At 44.5% G+C, this 22,113-nt stretch overlaps 1 protein-coding gene across 1 annotated transcript in view; it reads left to right on the forward strand.

Annotated features, from left to right (window-relative positions):
* Window positions 1-21,311, forward strand: part of Ptdss1 (phosphatidylserine synthase 1) — a 54,785-nt gene extending 33,474 nt beyond the window's left edge. The window contains exons 7-13 of the mRNA XM_069991110.1: window positions 1,389-1,530; window positions 3,727-3,839; window positions 6,442-6,507; window positions 13,595-13,694; window positions 17,541-17,609; window positions 18,259-18,319; window positions 20,243-21,311. Coding sequence (XP_069847211.1) covers window positions 1,389-1,530; window positions 3,727-3,839; window positions 6,442-6,507; window positions 13,595-13,694; window positions 17,541-17,609; window positions 18,259-18,319; window positions 20,243-20,352 — 661 coding nt within the window. The 3' untranslated portion in view covers window positions 20,353-21,311. The remainder of the gene's footprint in view (window positions 1-1,388; window positions 1,531-3,726; window positions 3,840-6,441; window positions 6,508-13,594; window positions 13,695-17,540; window positions 17,610-18,258; window positions 18,320-20,242) is intronic.
* Window positions 21,312-22,113: the final 802 nt, after the last annotated feature.

Here is a 22,113-nt window from a genome sequence, read left to right on the forward strand (position 1 = left end):
ATGATAAAATCCTTCCCATTTTTTTTTTACATTCATGCTTCATATTCAACATCAGAATCATTTTGTCAAGACTCCAAATTAGAAGCCCAATGACTATAATGAAAAAGTTTCATTTGAAATCCCATTAAATATGCAAATGACTATAGATGAATTTAAATTAAATTAACCTCTTCATTGTATTAAATACTCTGCATCTGATATGTGTCATATCTCTATTTTCTGTTTTCTAGGTCTTTTCTTGTGCATTTACCATTTTAAAATACAGGGCTTGGCTGGGCATTGGTGGCTCATGCCTGTAATCTTAGCTACTCTGGCTGAGATCCGAGGATCCTAGTTTGATGCCAGCCTGGGCAGGAAACTCCACGAGACTCTTATCTCCAATTAAGTACCCAAAAAAGCCAGAAGTGGAGCTGTGGTTCAATTAGAACAGCACTAGCCTTGAGCAAAAGAATTCAGAGACAGTACCCAGGCCCTGAGTTCAAGCCTCAGGGCTGGCATAAAAATAAATACATAACATAGAGGGCTTTCACACTTTTCATTTTTTTTGCCATTGGGCCGCAAATCTTTTTACTGTGATATTTCCCCATATATCCTTATGTTTAGAAGGCAGAGGTATAAAAGACTAGAACTTGTTTCTTTTACTGCTATGTTCTTTCCCTTTTAAAGAAAAGGTTTGTCATCTGCCTTTAGTACTTAGCCTACTGTCTGAGATATAAAAACCCTTTGCATAAACATTAATTGAATTTAATACCAGGTATTAAATGATACTTACCTTGGATATCAGCTCTCCTGACCTAATATGCAAGAGCTAGAATCTCCACTCAGCTCTGAAGCTTTCAAAGCTAGTCTGGGTAAACCATGGGACTATTTGTTTCTGTCTTGGGCATATGAAACTTTTTACTGAATGATTGTTACGATTACAGTTGAAACGCTAAATGTTACTGTTTGTCAACTCCCAAAGTATGGGGAAGAAATAAGGATGTGGTGATCTGAGGTATGTGGATAGAGCAAGTATCCTTTTACCTAACACCCCCGCTAGAAGACAGCCAAGCAATGAGAAGTCATTTAATCTTTGTGGACAGCCAGGCTCCTAGGTGAATTCCAATTCACAAATGAAGATCTCTCCTGACTCCTGACACTAATGACAGCTCTGGACCCTGCCTGTCAGCACTGAAGTGTTCCCCTCTTGGGTGTGTCTCTGTCACCTTCTTTACTTGTGAAGAGCAGCACCTTGCTTTGGGCTGTGCAAATAGAAAAGACACTCTTCTATTTGAGCATTTGCTAGAATATTCTCAATACACATGTTTTTCCTTGCTGTTTGTATTTCCCTTGTCTTTGTATTTCTCTTGTCTCTGTGGATTTTCATTGGAGCCATTCTTCCCTTTCAGGGACATCCACACTACCACCGGCAAGATCAAGCGTGCGGTGTTACAATTCACACCTGCTAGCTGGACCTATGTTAGGTGGTTTGACCCCAAATCTTCTTTTCAGAGAGTGGCTGGAATATACCTTTTTATGATCATCTGGCAGGTAATTTTTTTCAGATGCCCATAGCTATGGGGTAAAAAGCAATCAAAAAACTTCTGGAAATTTAGAGTTAATGGTGGTTTACATCTATCATGCCAGCTAGATGTTTACAAGATAATCCTACTCTGTAGCTGGTATATGGAATAATTAAGCCTAAATCTTTGTTTATGTGATATTGTAAAATATCAGTCTTTGAATTACAAACCAGAAAAAGATGAGTACCCACAAAACATCATGCAAGGAATTAAGCATTGGATTGCTTTTCATTGTTTTTCAGATCGTTTTCAAAACTAGGCACAGTGACTCATATCTGTAATCCTAGTTACTCAGAGGCCAAGATCTGAGAATCACAATTTAAAGCCAGCCTGGGCAGCAATGTCTATGAGACGCCAGTTAGCTGCCCAAAAGCCAGAGGTGAAGCTGTGGCTCAAGTAGTAGAAGAGCACCAGCCTTGAGTAAAAAAAGCTAAGGAATAGTACTCAAACCTTGACTATAAGTCCTCATACCAGCACACACACACACACACACACACACACACACACACACACACACGAACAGACAAGTCCTCATACCAGCACACACACACACACACACACACACACACACACACACACACACACACACACACACACACACGAACAGACAAATTTTTTGTTTTGTTTTTTGTCAGTTGTGGGGCTTGAACTCTGGGTCTGGGCACTGTCCCTCAGCTCTTCAGCTCAAGGCTCTGATTTTCTGGTGTTTAAAAAATTAAGTCTCACAGACTTTCCTGCCCCGGTTGGCTTTGAATTGCAGTCTTCATATCTCAGCTTCCTGAGTGGCTAGGATTATAGGCGTGAGCCACTGGTGCCTAGCTTTAATTTTTACTTGCTTTTAATTTTTGCACTTCAGGGGATCATATCCAGAGCCTTGTCATGCTAGGCAAGTGATCTACCATTGAGCTCCATCTCCAGCCTGAGTATTTTTTTTTAAACCATTCTGATTTAGTGCTTGATGTTCAGAATTGGGCATTACACTCTGGGCAATGTATAAAGAGCAAAATTGGCTCTCAGATATCTGTGGGAATAGGGAGTGGGGCCTTTAGGATGTAGGTCCTACAGAGAGCTGTCCCAGCAGAGAGGAGCTGTACTTTGAAATGTGCTATTACATAATGTAAGTAATCCAGATAGCCAAAAGGATTCTCATATCTCTGAAAACATCTCTGTTTTCTAGAGACAGCCTTTTTTTGTATTGAGCCTCCTGTCCCCAAGGTATTTGTGCAACTTTTGGAGACTTACCAAAGAAAACTAGCTTTTGATTAAAGGATCTTTTCAGAATCATCAAAAATTTGGGTCAGGTGCCATGGCTCACTCCTGTTATCCCGGCTAACTTGGAAACCCCTAGAAGCAGTTCTTGCAGCTTCCATTTCTCATGTCTGCTTTTTGTGTCCTTGAAGTCATTGTAATTGAAATGTACCTACCACTCCATTGCAATGTGTTTTCAAAGCACAGTGACCTTCCCGTGGTCTGTGCCCCTTGCTACAAGTGTGGAGATGAACCCTGGGTAGAGGAGACACATTGTAGAATGTGCTGAGGGCTCATTGTGGTGATCTGCACTGTGATGCTAAGCTTGGGGAACGGTACCACTGTTCCCAGGTGGGGCTTGAACCAAATGTTAATACCTGCATTTAATATCTGCATTAAGTGGCCAAAAGTCTGGTCCATCCCTGAGGTGTGCCAGCCACTACCTGGGCATTTCATCCTTCCTTAGAGATGCATCTCAGGCTTTGTTTGGATATAAGCTAACTTATCCATGGTTGGGCTTCTTTTAGACCTAACCTAATTTCTGTAACGCTGCACAGCACCCATTTAAATGATTTGTGCTGTGCCGAAAGCATGTCTGTCAGGACCATCCTCGCAGATCACTCATGACCCAAGTGACAGTCATGCAAAACAGTAAACATGACAAATAGCTTATGTCCTGAGCCCTCATGTGCTTTCCTGGCACCTGGCACCCCAGCTCCTCCTACAGGCCCTGGGCTGGGCAGAGCTCATGTGATAGCTCTTACTAGTTTGAATAGCAACCCTCGGGAGAGCCCAGATGTTTTCTGTAAATGCTTTGGATGCTTGACTTATTTTTAGCTATAGAGTATCTATTGAGGATATAGGCTTACAATTTAGCACAACACAGCAGATGACTAATCTCTTCTCTTTTTGTCAGCTAACTGAGTTGAATACCTTCTTCTTGAAACACATCTTCGTGTTCCAGGCCAGCCATCCCTTAAGCTGGTGTAGGATTCTCTTCATTGGCTGCATCACGGCTCCCACAGTGAGGTAAGAGTGCATTCCACATTCTCCTGTTGGCTAGTAGATGTCCATGAAAAGCTATGCTAAGGAATTATGCAGCCAGAATATGAAGAAAACATGGTGCTATCAGACCTTGGTATCATACTTGGGCTTTCAGGAAGGAAAGTAAATAATCAATGCCACAGTAACAGTACTAGTCATTATTTTAAAACTCCTTTACAATCTGTCACCCTAGTCTTCCGTTCTCTATTCTAGATGGTGTCACATACTGTTCCTTACTGACACTAAACCAGGGCAGTTCAAAGCCAAACACATTGACTTGTTTCAGTTCATTTGTATTGAAAAAATAGCCCTTGGGTTTTAGGGAGTATACGCTCTGGTCAGGCCAAAGATCTGCCCTTTCTTTGTGCTGCTGAAGAACACAAATCTGTAACGTGATCAATTAGTTATAAACACTACTGCCCTCGGACCAATCAGAATAAAGACACATAAGCTGTTAAGAGTTAGCATTTCAGTCCTGGTGCCAGCTGTTAGCTATTCATGAGGCTGAAATCCAGAGGATAGAGGTTCAAAACCCCAATACTGCCCAAAAGAAAAACACCATCATGTTTCAATGTCTGCCAACCACATAAGAAGTTCACTTGTTAGGGAGAATCAGAGCCCCCAAATAGAACATTTCTTCCTGTCACCACTCATTATTATATTTAAAAATGAAAAAGCAACCTCCCAGACCCTAGATTGAACAAACCAAAGCAACTAAGACATACCTGAGTACTGTGGAATTCCATCCAAAATACCATGTGTCCTTTTTATTTTGAACCAAGCAGTGAAGTGTCAGTTTGGAAGCCAGCAGCCCTTTGAAGTCCCAGTCTAACACATGTTATTCTCTTGATTTAAAATGCATTTCATTTGAGACTTCACAAGTATTTTGTTAATTTAGGCAAACTGTTTTTGTTTTTGAGATAGAGCCTCACTGTATAGCCTAGTCTGGCCTTGACTTTATAATCTTCCCCTGCCTCTCTCTCCCTAGTGCTGAAATAACCAGCCTGTGCCCACCTAGGAGTTGTTCTTATATAAAATTAAGAGTATATCAATGAGAGGAGAAAAAAAAAGCCTCAACTGGTTGATCATGAAATTTCAGCATTGTTAGTATTTCCAAACAAAGAACGAAATCTAAAAAGTCAGTGTTTTGAATTTGAGAGCTCAAAGGTTTGGCCACTAACTATGGATTCCTACATAATTCATTTTTTGCTTAAAAACCAACCACTTTTCTTTTTTAAAATATTTTTTTATTGAGATTAAGTGATTACATAAATTTCACATCTTTCACAGTATTGTGAGATAGTGATACTTAATTAAAAGTTACAAACGCATTTTAACCTTCACAAGGCAAATTGTCATTATCATGGTCTATAATGTTTGTGAGTCCTATGAGCTTTTGACAATACAACTATTTCTTTGACATCCGTTGATATGTACATTTCTTTCCTTTTGCTTAGTGTAAGCTGCTCCCTCTTTCCCTCTCATTCCCTCCCTCCCATCGCTGCCCAGTTTGTTTTCATCAATGTCTAGTGCAGCTGATGGGCCCCCCTCCAACTACTTTTCTTAAAGTGCTAGCCTTGAGCACAAGAAGCTCAGGAACAGTGCCTAGGCCCTGAGTTGAAACCTCAGGATCACACAGACACACACACACACACACACACACACACACACACACACACACAAAACCTTCAAAAGATCAACAACTTTTTATGCTTTTACATTGTTTTTTGAGCAGTGTTATATAAGTAACTCTGGCAAGGTGCTTTAGCAAAAATAAAATTAAAACTTATTTTTTGTGTTGGTGCTTAAATTTAAGACCTCCACGCTCTTGCTTGGCTTTTTTGCTCAAGGTTAGTGCTTTACCGCTTGAGCCACACCTCCACTTCTGGCTTTTTTTTTCTGGTTAATTGGGGATAAGAGTTTTGAGACTTTTCTGTTCATGCTGCCTTTGAACCATGATTCTCAAATCTCAGCTTCCAGTGTAGTAGGATTACAGGCCTGAGCTGTTAACACCTGGACTAAATAGTGTATTACTGAAAATTTTACTCTTTGAATGTGGCAACTGGAGAATTTACGGTGGGCACCTGTGGCTCATAACAGTTATTATATGCTGCAGCTCAGCATTTCAACACCTTTTCTGTTCTTGTCATCAACACTCAAGGTCAACAGTGTTCTGAACTGAGGTCCTGTTCTGGCTTCAGAGAGCCAAGTGTGCATTTCTTACCCATTACCATCAACATCCTTTGTCCTAGAAGTGCCAGAGGAGACAGTTGATGAGCCCAAAGTTGACCTTTAGGAATCACCTCCAGAGAGGCTGAATTAGCCACCGGACTGCTTTGGCTTTAAGCTGAGAGAAGGCCCAGATCAAGACCATCTTGGCTGACTGCGGTTCTTCAAGTTGCACTCCCTCCCTCCTGCCCACCTTAGGCAGGATTCCGAATACCTTACAGGACTATTTCAATGGCCTGGCTTTCTGCTTCCTTGAGTAGAACTAGACCAGGCAGCTTTTACATTCACTGACAGTGATTTCATTGTGAAGTGTCTTGTTCCAGAAGCACTTAGTAAATTCCAACTCTTCTTCTTTCAGACAGTACTATGCTTACCTGACCGACACGCAATGCAAACGTGTAGGGACGCAGTGCTGGGTATTTGGGTGAGTATCAGCTATTGCAAGGGTTTAAAAGCCATGTACTACCCTTGGTTTTGGGGAGTATTTCTTGGCTCTGTGTGAAGTGCCTTATAGTGTAACTTCCCAGAAAGAAAGATGAATAATGAATACTGTTTTGTTTATAACATGTTTCGTTCTAATTTCCTCCTGTGATTTATATTAATAAGAATTACTTGGGAAATTGTAGAAACAGGGAAACTGCTGCCTTTAAAAAATGTATTAGGAAATCAGAAGATACTTTGCACATAGAATGAGGACACTTGGTTTTGTGAAACAGAGAATGGATTGGTTGAGTTTCCTCTGAACGTATCTGGAGTTTGAGGTCTCCTCCATCATGGACTTAACCATAATCCACCTTCTTTTGCTGTTAGGCCCCTTGAAAGAGTTGCTGGTTGTATTTTTATTGTTCAGAGAATAAACACAGACAGTGATGATAATGTATTGTCTTGTGGATACAAATGCTGTGATTTAATTTACTATTATTTAACCAGTGTGAAATAGTTCCCCACCATTGTACATGAGCCCCTCTTCAGTGTTTCAGGCCAGTCATTCTTTTGTGTGAACACCAACAAGGCCTAGCATATCTGTATAGGAAGTTCAGTCCCTGAGGTATATAGTAGAAGATCAAGACTCAGTGTTAGTGAGTGATACTGCGTAGGAGAGTTAAGGAAACTTGAAGTAAAAAAGTGACTGCTTCTAATAATTTTACATAGAATAACCTTTTTGCAATTAAGAAGTCATATAAGCTGGGTGCCTGTGGATTACATTTAATTAATCCTAGCTACTCAGGAGGCTAAGATCTGAGGGTTGTGGTTCAAAGCCAGCCCAAGCAGGAAAGTCTGTGAGATTCTTACCTTAAAAAAAAAAAAGAAAGAAAGAAAGAAAGAAAAAGAAAAACTACTCAAAAAAGCCAGAAGTGGCTCTGTCCACTGTGGGTCAAATGGTAGAGTAAAAGAAGCTCAGAGATAGTGCGTAGGTCCCAGATTTCAAGTCCCAGGACTGGCAAAAAAAAAAGAAAAAGAAAAAAAAAGTCATACAGCCTGGTAGTGATGGCTCATGTCTGTAATCCTAGCTGCTCAGGAGGCTGAGATCTGAGGATCATAGGTCAAAGCCAGCTAGAACAAGAAAATTTTGTGAGACTCTTAATTTCCAGTTAACCACCCCAAAAACCAGGTGGCTCAAGTGGTAAAGCACTAGCCTTGAGCAGAAATACTCAGGGATGGACAGCATCCAGGCCCTGCCCCAGGACCAATACCAAAAAACTCCACAAAAAACAGTCGTGTATATACGTGGATGAAACTTGAGAAAGGAATGTAGAAGAAACAAAAGTGCAGACCTTTGGAGATGTAATGTGATCTTTCATTTCTTCCAGACATCTTTTGCATGTGTGTATGTGCATGTATGCACAGTTGCAGGACCTCTCATTCCAAACAGAGATTATCTGTAGTTTTAAAGGATAAAAACATTGATAACTCAAGTTGGATGTCAGCAAGTCCCTCTCAACCTCCAGAAGACAAAGAGCTGTTGTCAATTTGTCTCTCCTACATTCTGTTATGTAAGCCCATTTTCCCACTCAGGAGATTGCAGCTTTCAGAGTGATATGGCAGGTTAGGTCTCCTTTGTTTTTCGTATGTGTGGCAAGAAGGAAAATTCGCATACCATACAGAATTCTGCTGGACTGGGCAGAGGAGCCCGTGTAGGCCAGGGGCATGTAGGCCGTTCCTCTCAATGGCTATGCCAAGCTCTTCTTTCTCACGGATTCTTCCATGTGTGTTTTTCCTTTCATAGTTAAAAGTTCTAGATGCTATTGTGGATGTTTTAATAATTGACCTACAGGGGAGGTGGTAATAGGATAGTTTCTTTCTCATTGGAGCTGAAAACTATAGTCACTATAATGAGAGAAGTGGGAAAGGGAAGAAAGAGGGTAAGAAATAGGTATGAGTAATAGAAAATCCTGGGATAGAAATCTGCTTCTTTGGACGGTGATTAAAATAAAGTAAAACACCAAAGAGTGGTGATTTAGTTTGCCTTCTGGAGAACTGAGAACTTCTAGGACAGTGATGCCAAGATTAAGTAATCTGGGGAGAACCAGTAGGCCGGACTAAAAATAATAAATCCCTCTTCACATATGACACACAGGGACCCTGCTCAGTGCTTGATGAACCCTCAGGAACACTGCCTTTGCCTGTGCTGTCTGCACTTGTCAGCAGGGGGAAATATTTACCGCCCAACTCCATGATCCAACCACTGTCACTCAGCCTTCATCTCCCCCTCTGCCCTACCTCTCCCCTATCTCCCTGTGGCCCTCTCTTTATTTCTTCTGCTATCCAAACAGAAAACAGTCTGGTTTCCTTTTGTTAACTAGTGGCTGCTTTATGGCTTTTAGGAATGACCCCAGGCTTTAGCATCGCACATTTGGGGGCCCGGGGAGGGGAGGGTGTAGGACAAAGGTGAAAATAGCCTCTCATCTGAGGCTTCCTTCCCAGCAGTTCACATCTTTTTCTCCACAAGGGGGCACTGTCTCTTCTGCAGATAATCCATCAGACTGTTTTTGTGAGATACTTAGCTAAATTCGGATTAACCATGTCTTATTTAAGTTGAAACATGAATTTGAACTTTAAAAAATGCCTACTTATACTATATATACTTGTTTCACATGACAGAGCAGGGAAGGGATAGAGCCAGCGAAGGGATAGAGACTATACCAGAAAGGAGAGCAGTAGTTCGGAAAAGCTGGCCCCTTCTCTCTTTCCTCCCACCTTTCTGTTTCCTTTGCCAGCTTCTCATTCCACTCCACTCTAGAATTACCTCTTAATGATGCTTTTGTTCTTCAGGCTCATAGCTCCAAATTGTCCTTCACAAGGGCAGATGAAACAATAAAACAGAGACTTCTCTGTAGGGGGTATCCATGTGGGTGACTCTGCCCAGCACTTCTAGGTCGCTGTCATCACCTGGTGACTGTACTTCCAGGTCACAGTTATCCTACAGACTGACATGTCTCAGCCTTCCTTCTAGCCCTAAGCACTCGCCTCTGTTCACACTTCCAGTGTAGCTTTAGAGACAATTTTCTTTTTATTTTGGTGGTCGTGGGGCTTGAACTCTGGGCCTGGGTGCTGTCCCTCAGCTCTTCAGCTCAAGGCTAGCACTCTACCGCTTGAGCCACAGTGCCACTTTCTGTTTTCTGGTGTTTAATTGGAGATAAGAGTCTCACGGACGTTTCTGCCCCAGCTGGCTTTGAACTGTGATCCTTAGATCTCAGCCTCCTGAGTAGCTAGCATTACAGTCGTGAACCACCAGCACCTGGCCAAGAGACAGTTTTCTATCTGCAGTATCTTTCCTATCACTCTAACCTAACATTGTTGATCCTGTCTGTATCCTTCCACGCCATACTCCTTGGTTCAAGACACTTACCACCACCACCACCCTCCATCCCCACCCAATGACATCTCAAGAACTCCAGCACCAGTACATAACAGTGGTGTAGTTAGTACACAGGATACTCTGCTCTTCTTTTCTTGAAATTCTCTGAAAGTCCTTGAACAATTTCATCTCTATTATTCATCTCTATTAAGCCCAGCTCAATTCTCACTTCCTCTAGAAAAGTATCTTGGCTCACCCCAGTCAGAACTGGAACCATACTGTCGAACCTGGGGAGCACTGTCTGGCTTCCTGGATGTGTGTTAGTTGAGTTTCATGAACAGATACACAGCTCTTTTCCATTGTAGGGGACTAGCTACATCACGGCGGGAGAGCTGACCCTCCTATCCTTCAGTCTTGTGCCTCTGTAGGGAGCTGTGTATAGGACTCCAGGAAGGTGGCCTCGTGACCATAGCCGTTGGAGGTATCCTCAGTCTGAGTGCAGGTTTTGTTGGCAAACCAAAAGCCCTTCCTCTCCTCCCCAGGCTTGGCTTACACTCAAGCCTAGTGTTTTCATGCCCCAATTTCCATAAAATCCCTGCCTGTAGTTTTGTTCTATTTGCTGAGAAACTACTCACTCTTGGCTCTGCATTAGCATCACCTAATGAGTAGCTCTGCCAAGAGAGGCAGCAGACCAGGAACAATGAGGATCCACTAGGGCCCACCCCGAAGCGCAACACCTCAGCCACCACGTGTGTATTTGCCTTTTAACCTTGCTAAAGAAAGATGAAGGTGGCAGCAGGCACCTAAGGGTATGTAGAGACATTGGCTGAATTCCATCAAACTAGAATTCGGGGCACCTGACCCAGCAAATCACAGATATTTACTGAGTTAAGAGACTTACTTCAGAATTGTGCAATGAGAGACCCCCTACTCAGGAGGAAGGTAAGTGGTATCTCCTAACGCTGTGCCCAAGGCTTTGGCCTCAGCCCAAACTAGACTATTCAGGTCTTGATATGACAGGGACATTAAACTCCTAGAAGGTGGTTGTTGATTTAGATTCCCTCTAGTGGCTGGGGGACAATAGCTGGTATCAATCCCTGTAATGCATCCCAGTCCCTACCACTTCTCATGACTCCTTGTCCTCATACCTGAACTGACACAGAGCCTCCCTCTGTCCATTCCTGTCTCCTCTCATCAGAGGGATCTGATTAAAATGTGAATGCTATCATGTTAAACCCTGTATTTCAAACTCCACAACTCTATTGACTAAAAGCCAAGCACTAGCATAGCCTTCAGGACCGAAATGACCCTGATCCTAACCTCACTGAACCCTTCCCCCCACTCCTGCAGTTCCTATGTGCAGGCCTCAGCCTGACGCTCCACACCCAAATCATTCACGGCTGGCTCCCTTGTCTGGGTCTGCTCAGCTCTCCCCTTCTTAGAGATTTGTCCTCATGCACAGACTGTGGCTTAGCTAAGACTCAGCACTCCAGAGCAACCCAGACCCTGGAGCTGCTGGCCCTGGACTGGTCTGTGGAAAAATTCTTCTCAATTGAGTGGATTCACATTAGTATTTAGTTTTTTGTTGCTGTTGTTGGTGGTGGTGGTGGTAGTTATAGGGCTTGAACTAAGGACCTGGGCATTGTTCCTGAGCTCTTTTGCTCAAGGCTAGCACTCTACCATTTGGAGCCCCAACACCACTTCTGTTTTTCGATGGTTAACTAGAGATAAGAGTCTCACAGACTTTCCTGCCCAGGCTGGCTTTGAACTGGCATCCTTAGATCTCAGTCTCCTGAGTAGCTAGGATTACAGGCATGAGCACCTGCTTCTGGTCAGTATTTAAATTGGGAAGTTTGCTCTTGTCTCTAATTCTGACTTCTCAGGTGAGAACAGCAACTGAGTTTCCCTCTGGTGACATGGAACTTCATGAGTGACTTCATTTTGATTTTCAGTCTAATCGATGGGTGCCTGCTGTAGGAACTTAGTCCCAAACAACACCCTTCTATCACTTTTATTTAATGAAGGTGTGTGTGTGTGTGTGTGTGTGTGTGTGTGTGTGTGTGTGTGTGTGTGTGTGTGTGTGTGTGTGTGTGTGTGTGTGTGTGTACACATGCTCACACACTGCATTATAATGGAAAATGTGTTTCTTGCCAACTCTAGTCTGCTACTCACCACAGTTTGGCAAAAACCTTCCAAGTCAACTTAGAATATTCTGTCTGGCCTAGTATAGATGGTCACACTTGTGTTCTAAACTGGTATAGGAGTTGATAGATTAGGCTGAAGTAACCTAGCTTAGCCACCGTGTAATGTCAGATCACTGGCTACAGAGAAAGGCCTTCTGTGTGTATTGTATTACATAGCTGAAGGGATCCTTTCTCATCTTCTCATCTATGACTGGCTTTGTTGTACCTGGGGGCTAGGAGTGGGAGGAGCAGTGGTCTTTCCAGATTCCTGCCGACCTCTCTTAAACCTTCTTTCATTGAGACTGGGAGGACAATCCCACATTGGTGGGAGGCAACATTCAGTAGACTTTGGCTGATTTTTCTGTTTTTGCCAAGATAGTCATTTGAGCGAGCCGTATGTCTGATGCCCTGCCATTGGTCGGGGGCCCAGCCAGGCCTTCTTGGCCCCCTCTTGCCTTTGTAGCAAATACCTGTGTGTGTAGGAGCACAGCAATCCCTGGCTCTCCAGATTCCTTCTGGAACAAGGAGTCCCACAGGTGGAGTTGTCTGAAATCAGTGTCCCCTGCTGCTTTTGGGAACCATGACCAACTATATAACCCCCACCTTTAGCCTCTAAACCTTAATCAAAATTTTTATTAATTTTAATTAATAATTTAATTAATTTAATTAATAAAATTTTAATTAAAGGAGACATGGGGAGAGGATGGAAGAGGGGGAGGTTTTGTATTTAGCAGAATTGCTTCCAAATCAAGAGAAGGTGGGAGTGTGTTGTGCCTGTAAAAGCAGAGGATTTTTCATCTGGAAATTCTTAGAAGGCATGTGGAAAATGCAGTTGAATACTTTCCAGGTGTCAGCTGATCCATTGGTGGGCTCTGGCGCACTCTGGTGGCGGCTGAGGGCAGTGGGAACCAACTCACTGGTAGAAGGGGAAGGAGCTCTCCAGCAGCTAGAGTGAGTGAGCGAGCCATCTCACAAAGGATGTGAAGGATACAGGTTCTGTGTTCCTGAGAGTATCCCCAGGGTATCACGGGGCTCGGATGGGAGGAGAGGGTCTGAGTTCTGTGATACCAGGAGCCCTCAGCTACTGAAATCTAAGGTGAGGAAGAGGTGAAAGGTATTCTTTCTTTTGTGTCAGTCATGGGACTTGTCCTCTGGGCCTGGGCACTGTCCCTGTGCACTTCAGCACAAGGTGAGTGCTCTACCACTTGAGTCACAGCGCCACTTCCAGTTTTCTGGTGACTCATTGCAGATAAGAGTCTCACAGACATTCCTGCCCCAGCTGGCTTTGAACCACAATCCTCAGTTCTCAGCCTCCTGAGTAGCTAGGATTACAGGCATGAGCCACCAGTGCCCTGCCAAAAGGAAGTACAGTGGGCTGACACAATGTGGTCTGTAAAGGGCCTCCTGTGAGGTCTCCAGCAGAAACCTGTGGCTATTTACCTTTTCTATTTACTTGTACCTGTTTCTGAGGACGTCCATGCCCTCATAGGAAGAATTCATATTTATCCTCTTGTTCTGTGTCTCCATAGGGTCATTGGCTTCCTGGAAGCTATTGTCTGCATAAAGTTTGGACAAGATCTCTTCTCTAAGACTCAAATACTCTATGTTGTGCTTTGGCTCCTTTGTGTGGTAAGTGATTACTTTTATGTCCACCCCCTCCCAATGTTAATTACACCCCGATGGTGTCTCTTGAAAAGAAAATACAAAACTAGAATTATTTTGGGTACCAAGTCTTCTTAGAGATTCATAGAAGGATGTTCTTAGGGGAATGTGCCTGACAAGCATGGAGATTTTCCCTCTGGCACAATCCAGACCTCAGGTTTGGACTGGAATATGACCTGACTGGGCAAATGTGTGGAGAAGGAAGGAGGGAAGAAAGAGAACAGGTGTCCAGAGGGTCTGAAGGACCATCATGTCCCCACGGTGGCTCAGGGTGCTGATGATCTATTTGCCCAGGGCAAGTTGGAGGAGGACAGAGGTCATGTGACCTGCTTAGGCCAGGCTGTATATGCCTGTAGTTAGAGCCTCAAAGGTTGGTAAGTGAGGAAATGATGTGCTCTGATTTGTGTTGCAGAGAACAGGAAGATGAGTAGGTGCTGTGGGGCGGGTCCTAGGTGACAAGTGCCTGGCATTGAAGTCTTAGGCACTGAAGTACAGAGGAAGGCCTGCTTTTGAGAACTGGTCCAGAGGTCAGCTCAGCAGGGCACCCATCCCCTGTGATTGCTGAGGAGGAGCTTGAGGACGACTCAAGGTCTCCACTTTGAGCTAATAGATTGAGGCGGTAGGGGAGGTACCCGTGAAAGGAGGAGGCAAATTTGGTTCTAGGTTGGGGTTGCAGGAACCTTTTGAATTTCCAGGAAAAGACCTGTCTCTTTGGGAATTCTAGTCTGCCCAGGGACAGTGGAGAGACTTAGTCATTGGAGATAAAGGATGTAGGAGCTGTTGGGGGCAGGATGGGGGGGGGGGTGAGCAGTTCGTTCAAGCCATGGGATTCTGTTGAATTAGGAGACATCAGGGAAGCTGGGAAGCCAGTTAAGGATGGATTCCATGGAGCAGCTGGATTTAAGAGGCAAGACAGCAGGAGGAACAATCACAGGACAGGGAGACTGAAGGCAGGCAGAGTCTGTGATTGAGGATGAAGGACTTTGGTAGAAGAGGCCACTGGATTAGTCAGCTTTCTATTTCTGTAACAAACCTAAGATAATCAACTTGAAGAGAAAAGATCTGTTTTGGCTCACAGTTTTGGAGGCTTCACAGATCATTTGGTCCTGTTGTATTTGGGCCTATGGTGAGGTAGCATATGGTGGTGTGAGCACATGGTAGTACAAAGCCTGTTCACCATGTGGTGGGAAGGAACGATGGAGGAGCCAGGGTCCCATTTTCCCCCTTGAAAGACACCGCCCCCCCGTCCCCTTGGACCTAAGACTCCCCACAGTACTTGCTTCGGCAGCACATATACTAAGACTTCCCACTGTGTCCCACCATTTAGAGGTTTCAGTACTTTGCAAAGTTTTAAGTCAGGGGAGCATGCCTTTAATACATGGGCCTTTAGGAGACCTTCAAGACCAAAACCCATTTACTGACGAAGGAAGAATGGAAACAAGATCCTAGCTCTTTTACACACACACACACACACACACACACACACACACACACACAGAGTGCCCTTTCTTAAAGAGCACGATTTAGCTCAGGAACGAGACAACCATTGTTCAGTAAGAGAGCATTAAGTTACACTGTGCCTCCTACACTATTCAAAAATGAAGCCCCTAATTATTCCCCTTGCTGGGCAAGAGACGTGCATAGAGCTTGAGATTAATGTGGAAGCAAGGATCTCCAGTGCTGATGAATACAGTTGTCTGATCCATAATCACGAATCTTAATGCTCATTATCATACCAAGGAAACCAAGCCAGAACAGTTGCACCTTCCTAGCTACCACACCTGCAGGTCACTGCCGGCCTGGCTCTCATCCCATACAGTGTTCTTTTCTCCCTTCCCCCACCCTTCTTTAAACAACATTGCTACAATTGCTGGTTTAAACCCAGACTTTGACACTTCAAATGGGTACGTGCCTACATATCCACAGGTGTGATTGCAAACCCGTAAATTACAAGCTTTTGTCTCCTGGGAGGAGTATAAAAATGAGCCTCTTTTACTCAGGTAAAGTGGTAGCTTTAGCAACCACAGCGGGTCCTTTGTGCAGGGATCAAATGATGAGCACCTGTTGCCTGCCACTTGCCCAAGTTTTTCTGGCCCCTCTGCAAAGCCGGCTCTGCCTGCTGCCTGCTGCTGGAGGGAGCCCCAGCTGCTGCCTCACTGAAGAAGGGAAGAACCCTCCCTCTGGTGGTGAAAGTTTGCAATGACAGGCTAATGGAGGGTTCCACCTGCCTACCCTCCCCAGCCCACAAGCCAGCACCAGGTTTGCCAGGAAGAATCTAACTTCCAGCCTTCTAGTGACGCTCAGGTCAGCCCCATGTGCCCACTGCTAAGGACCTAACACACGTACAGTCTGGTGCTGTTGAGCCCAGGACTTCACATTTGCTCTGCCACTTGAGCCATTACACCCTGCTCCTCCAAAGCCCTTCGGTTTGTTCTTTGTTTTTTGTTTTTTTAATTGTTGTTTTGCTTTGTTTTTCATTTGGTTTTGCTTTGTTTGGTTTTGGTGGTACTGGGTTTTGAACTTGGGGCCTTCACTTGCTAGGCAGATGCTCTAGCACTTGAACCATACTTTGACCCTTTTTCGCTATAGTTAATTTTAGGTAAGGTCTCTTATTTTTGCCCGGACTACCTTGGAGTACGATCCATCTACCTGTGGCTATGTGTGTAGCTGGGATAACAAGTGTGCACCAGACATACACAGCTTTTTGGTTGTTTGAGATGTGTTCTCCTAATTTGATGCCTGGCTTGGCTTTCAAACTCAGTTCTTTGCAGGTGTTATCAACCACACCCAGCTGAAGTTTTGGATTCTTGTATAGTCATTGCTTGATATCCATGGGGGATACCAAGGTCCACTGATGCTCAAGTCTCTTATATAAGATGAACAAAGCCTTTGTACATCTTTCATGCATACTTGTAATTCACCTCTAAATCACTTACTATACTTGATGTATAACACCAAGGGTTAATAATACCTAAATGTAAGACTTAATAGAATGTTATGCAATATAGACTGTTCAGAGAATGGTACTATAAGCACAGTTAATATATTTGATCCACGGTTGATTGAGTGAGCAGTTGGGGGAGCTGTGGTACAGAGAAACAACTATTTTCTTTCCTCATGTTGGAGTATCATTTGAGGGAAAGAGTGTGGGTAACCCTCTCGGGTATGCATGGACACATGTCTCATTACGGTCAGATCCTTTCAAAACATGGCTACCTCTTTATTCTCCTGTCTACTTAAGTAAGAGACCCAAAAGCTATAAAAACAGAGGTCAGGGTGGGGCTGGTCACTCAGAAGCCACTGGGAAAGGGCAGCCTTGTCTTGCCCAGCTCTGCTGGACACTGAGCTGTTTGTCCTTCTTGCCCTCAGGCACCTTTGTGGCAGGGCTGAATGAGACTTCTTCTCCATTCAGAAATTCTCCTTCCCCACCCTGAGTCTTATGGCCAGTGATGAGGGCAGGGAGGGGATAGGCCAAGAAAATCAGCAGTCCAGAGCCCTCCCATCCAATCGGCTTCTTCCTGAACAGAAGTCACAATGCCCCTCCCCCATCTGAGATCATTTTGCAATTCTGACGTAGTCAGAAGTGGCGACTGTGGCCTCATCCTAACTTGCTTGGTCACAAGCAGGTGGCCCAAGGCCCACTCATTTTCCTGTCAAACCTGGTCATTGTGTAACAAGCCTGTCTGGACAGACGGCAGAATTGTGCTTCGCCCTCCTCTGTGGTTCCCATGGAAACCCAGAACTTCCGGGAAGTAGAGCATTTTTGTGCGTCATCATTTGTAACGGCTGTATGTGTGTGTTTCTGTCTTCCAGGCCTTTACCACATTCTTGTGCCTGTATGGCATGGTCTGGTATGCGGAGCATTATGGTCACCGGGAAAAGGTGAGCAAGCGGCAGAGTTGGCCTTCCTTTAAAGTAATCTCCTCAGGCCTAGAGGGTAGCCCCAAGCACATTCACGGAAGAAGGGGGCCTTGTGGGGGAGGGGAGTGGTCCTTAAGTTCTCTTCCAATAGAAACTTAACTGAGCCAGGATTCATTCTTTCACTAGCTGGTCCTGCTTTGGTCTGGGCAGTCAGTAGGTCGGTATTTGTAAGAGGGGTTGAAATCTTAGTTATATGTTTTATAAAGCAGGTAGAAGTGGGAAAGCCTTGGACCCATCTCTTGGGGGGTTTGCCTCTTCATGAGATCCCGCCTCACCGGTCCCATCTGCAGTCAGCAGACACCTGCCTTCCCTCTCTTAGTCCCTAAGGGGCAGAGCAGTAGAGACTAGGTGTGAATGGGTTTAAACACTAGAACCATCTTTGTCAGCAGTGCTTTTTTAATGCAAAAATAATGCCTTTATCCTTTAAACCTTTAATGTAAAACATAAGGCACTTTCTAGAAAGTTGCTTCTCTATGACTTAACAGAAGAGCTTTTTTGTTTTGTGGTTGCTCTCTTAGGTTAGGATGAGCTCTAGGGTCAATTTTTGCCCAGCTAGTCCTCATAGAGAAGCCTGAAATTCTTTTCTTAGTAAGCCTGTCTCTCTCCCTAGACCTATTCAGAGTGTGAGGATGGCACGTACAGTCCGGATATCTCCTGGCATCATGGGAAAGGTAGGAAAATTATCTTTTTCTTGCTTATTGTTTAAAACTTTCCCTCTGGGGTGATTGATACTCAGTCTCTGAGCACTGGTGATGTAGACCTCAAAGGGCTCAGATCTCTCGTCACTCACTAAGTAATACAGATGGGCTGGAAGTGATAGTGATACCTCCAGATAATTGGGAGGCTGAGGGAGGAAGATCACAGCTGGCTTGAGCAATGGTTCGTGTGAGACCCTATCTGAAAAACAAGGCAAAAGCACTAAGCACATGCCCTGAAGGCTAGAGCACTCACCTAGCACGCAGGAGGCCCTGAACTCAACCCCTGGTGCTACAGGAACAAAAGGAAGAAAAAAAAAAAAAGGAATCATGCACCACACTCACAGAATCACAAGAATGTTCTTCCTCTGGGCTTTTGTCATGAGTGAAAGGGTTAGAGAGCGCTGTCCGGGAGTGGGGAGGAGGAGGAGGCTTTCAGAAGTGGGTCAGCTTAATGGTATTTGTGTAGGAGGCAGAGCAGGGGAAAAAGGGAGTTATAATAGTGTAGTGAAGGATCATCCATTGGGCTTTCTCCAGAGAGGGCCCTGTGGTCATTTGAAAGAATGAGATTTGGTGGAATCATGAAACTAGAAGGCCTTATTGGCCAGTGGTTCCTTGTCAGTTCTTATGAAGTTATTGGGAAGCAGGGCTGAGGGGAGACAGGAGCATGTGGGGAGGATGCTCACTGAGCCAGAGCGGTCTCCTGCCTACAGTCCTCCAGGGCCATGCTTTTACAGATGGCCCTGGAGAAATGCAAGTATAAACCATGCTGAGTTGCTGTACAGTTTCTTACAAATCCAGGAAATCAAGCCACAGCTGTTTTGTAATGTTGATGTAGATGGGGAAGGGGTGTGCCTCCAGCCCGCCTCCTTTAGAACCATTCACTTTTAGACTAATCTTGGTCTCCTTTGGATTCTCCACTGAAAAGAATTCAGCAGTGGTAGACAGAACAAAAAAAAAAAATGCCTGCAGAGTACTAAAAGTGTGTTTCAACTAAGAAATGATATTTACAGTGAGACAAACCTTTTGTCTGGGGACTTTCCCTTTTTTTGATGTTGGTGGAGGTTTCCCCTAAGGCTGCATTGGAGTCCTAGGGTTGAGAGTACTTTGGCTCAGTGCTTGGCCAGGGGGTTACCGGTAGCCCAGGGAAACTTAAGACTCTGAGGCTCCATCATGGGCATCAGGGATCTTTGTAAGAGAGTCACTCCTCCGTAATGGCATTAATTTTATAAAGTCAAGAAACATTTCTGTTGGGTTCTGGTGGCTTAGGCCTATAATGTTAGCTACTCAGGAGACTTGAGATCTAAGGATTGTGGTTTGAAGCCAGCCTGAAAAGTCTATGAGACTTTTCTATGGCTCAAATGGTAGAGCACCAGCATCAGCATGAGCTGACCCTAAGTCCAAGCCCTGGTACGTCTATAGACACAAAAAGAATCCTTTTCCAATTGAGAAGTTTAAAACCGTGCAAGGTATGCAAACTTGGCCAGCCTGACCTTTGTTTTCAAGGTCAGGATGGACACCCATGTGGTTTGAGTTTCAACAGTCCTGTAGTTTGTGCTTTGAGTTCATTAGTACTTGCTAAGCTCCTCCCCTGTGTCATTATCATCACAGTCTATCTTATACCATGTGGATGCAAAACTTCTTCAGAAACCATTTCATTTCTGTATGGTTGTTGCCTTAACACACCCAAGGCACCACCTGAACCCAATTCAGTGCTGAGCTTTCTGTGTGGTCAGCCTTCATTTCTTAATGAGGGCGCTAGAGGGCGAGCGGGGATCAGGGATGAGCCTGTTCCCGGCTGAGCAGGCCAGGGCTGGTTGGTAAAGGAAGAGCCACATCATAGGAGTTTTGGAAGCCCAGCAGCGCCTGGTGACCATGGACTCTGCTTCCCTTCACCAGGTTCTGAAGATAGCCCACCCAAGCATTCAGGCAACAACGAAAGCCATTCTTCCAGAAGGAGGAACCGACATTCCAAGTCCAAAGTCACCAATGGAGTTGGGAAGAAATGAAAGACCCTGGTTGATCAGAGATGTTCCAGAGAGTGCCTAGAACTGCAAGGAAACAGGACTCATTTGGACCTTCCCATCAGGAGATCAATATATACAGGGCAAATAGGAACAGGAAGGGAGTCAGGGAGGGTCCTGATTTGAGAGCATAAGTCTTGTTTCCCCAAAACCTGGCCACATCAGACAGACCGTTGCCTGGAGTTCTTTGCCAATCTGGGGTCTCTCCTAACTTCAGCCCTTGGCATGGGGTCATTACTAACACTGCGGTGTGTTGGAAGGACAAGGTAGCTGCTGGCTGTTCCCGAGAGCAGCTCTGTGCTGCTGTATCTTTTGGATGCAGATAAGCTTCTTCATTCAGAACAGCCTTAACCAGGTGGTTAATGGACTGGTCACTGGCTTTTATTTTTGTGAGTCTGTCTTTCCATTTGATTTAAGTTGAGGCTACTGGACTGTCTCTTATTTTGTTGCTTTCAAGTCAGGAAATTTACAAGCCTCCAGAATCCACTGCTGAAATTGAACACAAGGGGAGGCTTTCCTTTTAGAGACAAATTGGGGGGTGGGGGGAGGAAAGCAGGAGGCTTTTGTGTTCCTCTCTAGCAACTCTGACCCCTTTGAGTACATCAAGCTTTCCACGTTAGGTGACCAGCCGTCTGCGAAAGGCTGGCTGCCTGTGTTCCCAGTGGCAACCTTTTTGTTTCCTTCCAAATGTTACGTGTCCAGATTTATCTACAGCACACAAAAGCCACCCTGCTGCAAAAGGGCATGACACCATGGCTCTTCCTCTGCCAGGTGCCTTCTCCGTGTGCTCGGGTTCCTTCCACGTTGTGTTTGCCCGTGTTGTCTCTTAGTCCTGTGTGAGGTTCTGGTGAGTATTACCTTTCATCCGTGCCATGCTCTAGCACATTCTCATAGTTTTCCACCTCTGATGGATTACAGTTTTAAATAAAACAATTCACATTAAAGCCTGTTGAAGGTCTGTTTTTGCAAAATTCCTATCACTGGTATTTCCATGGTTGGCAGGAATCTGTATTGTTCAGGTACCTTTAGGGGAAAAAGTATTATGCCTGTGTGGCATATGGTGATGAGGAACAAAAGAAAAATATTTATTGTAAAAGGCATATATATATATATATATATATATATATATGTATATATGTATCCTCGTTCTTGACCTTCCCATATTCTAGTTCATGCCCCATTGGAAACAAACAATATAGTCATTGTTTTTCCTCTGTGGTATGGTTACTGGGTTGTATTTTCTTTCTCTAGCAAGTAGAAGGGTCATACTTTTTTTTTCCTGCTAAAGAACTCTGAGGTGAAGGGGTTAAATGAATCATGCAGAGCCAGGGTCACATCCTGTGCTCTAGGCAACAGCTCTGTCCAGAGCCACCCACAGACTTGTTCCTGCAGCCAGACATGGCAGGGAGCAGAGCATCCGAGATCGCTGGCCCACACCATGGGACAGATGTATGGGGAGCTTTTGGGGGTGATTCTGAACTTCCCTTTGCTTTCCAGCAGCATCTGAAACCTTCCAATAAAAGTACTGAAGAGAAAGAGGAGCCTACTGCATACCTGCCTGCACCTCCACCACCGCTCCTCCCCCGTTTGAACCCAGGGTCTGGAACATATTAAGCAAATGGCTTTGCCAGGAGCTTTTGCCTTGCACTCTTCCCATCTGAAGCTTTTTTGAATTTAGTTACAATTTCTTTTCTTTTTCTTTTTTTTGCTGGTCTTATGGCTGGTCCTGGGCACTCAGGGCTAGTG

The sequence above is a fragment of the Dipodomys merriami genome, unplaced genomic scaffold (assembly GCF_024711535.1).
Source record: "Dipodomys merriami isolate MVZ:Mamm:240054 unplaced genomic scaffold, mDipMer1.0.p SCAF_4, whole genome shotgun sequence".
NCBI classification, from domain to species: domain Eukaryota; kingdom Metazoa; phylum Chordata; class Mammalia; order Rodentia; family Heteromyidae; genus Dipodomys; species Dipodomys merriami.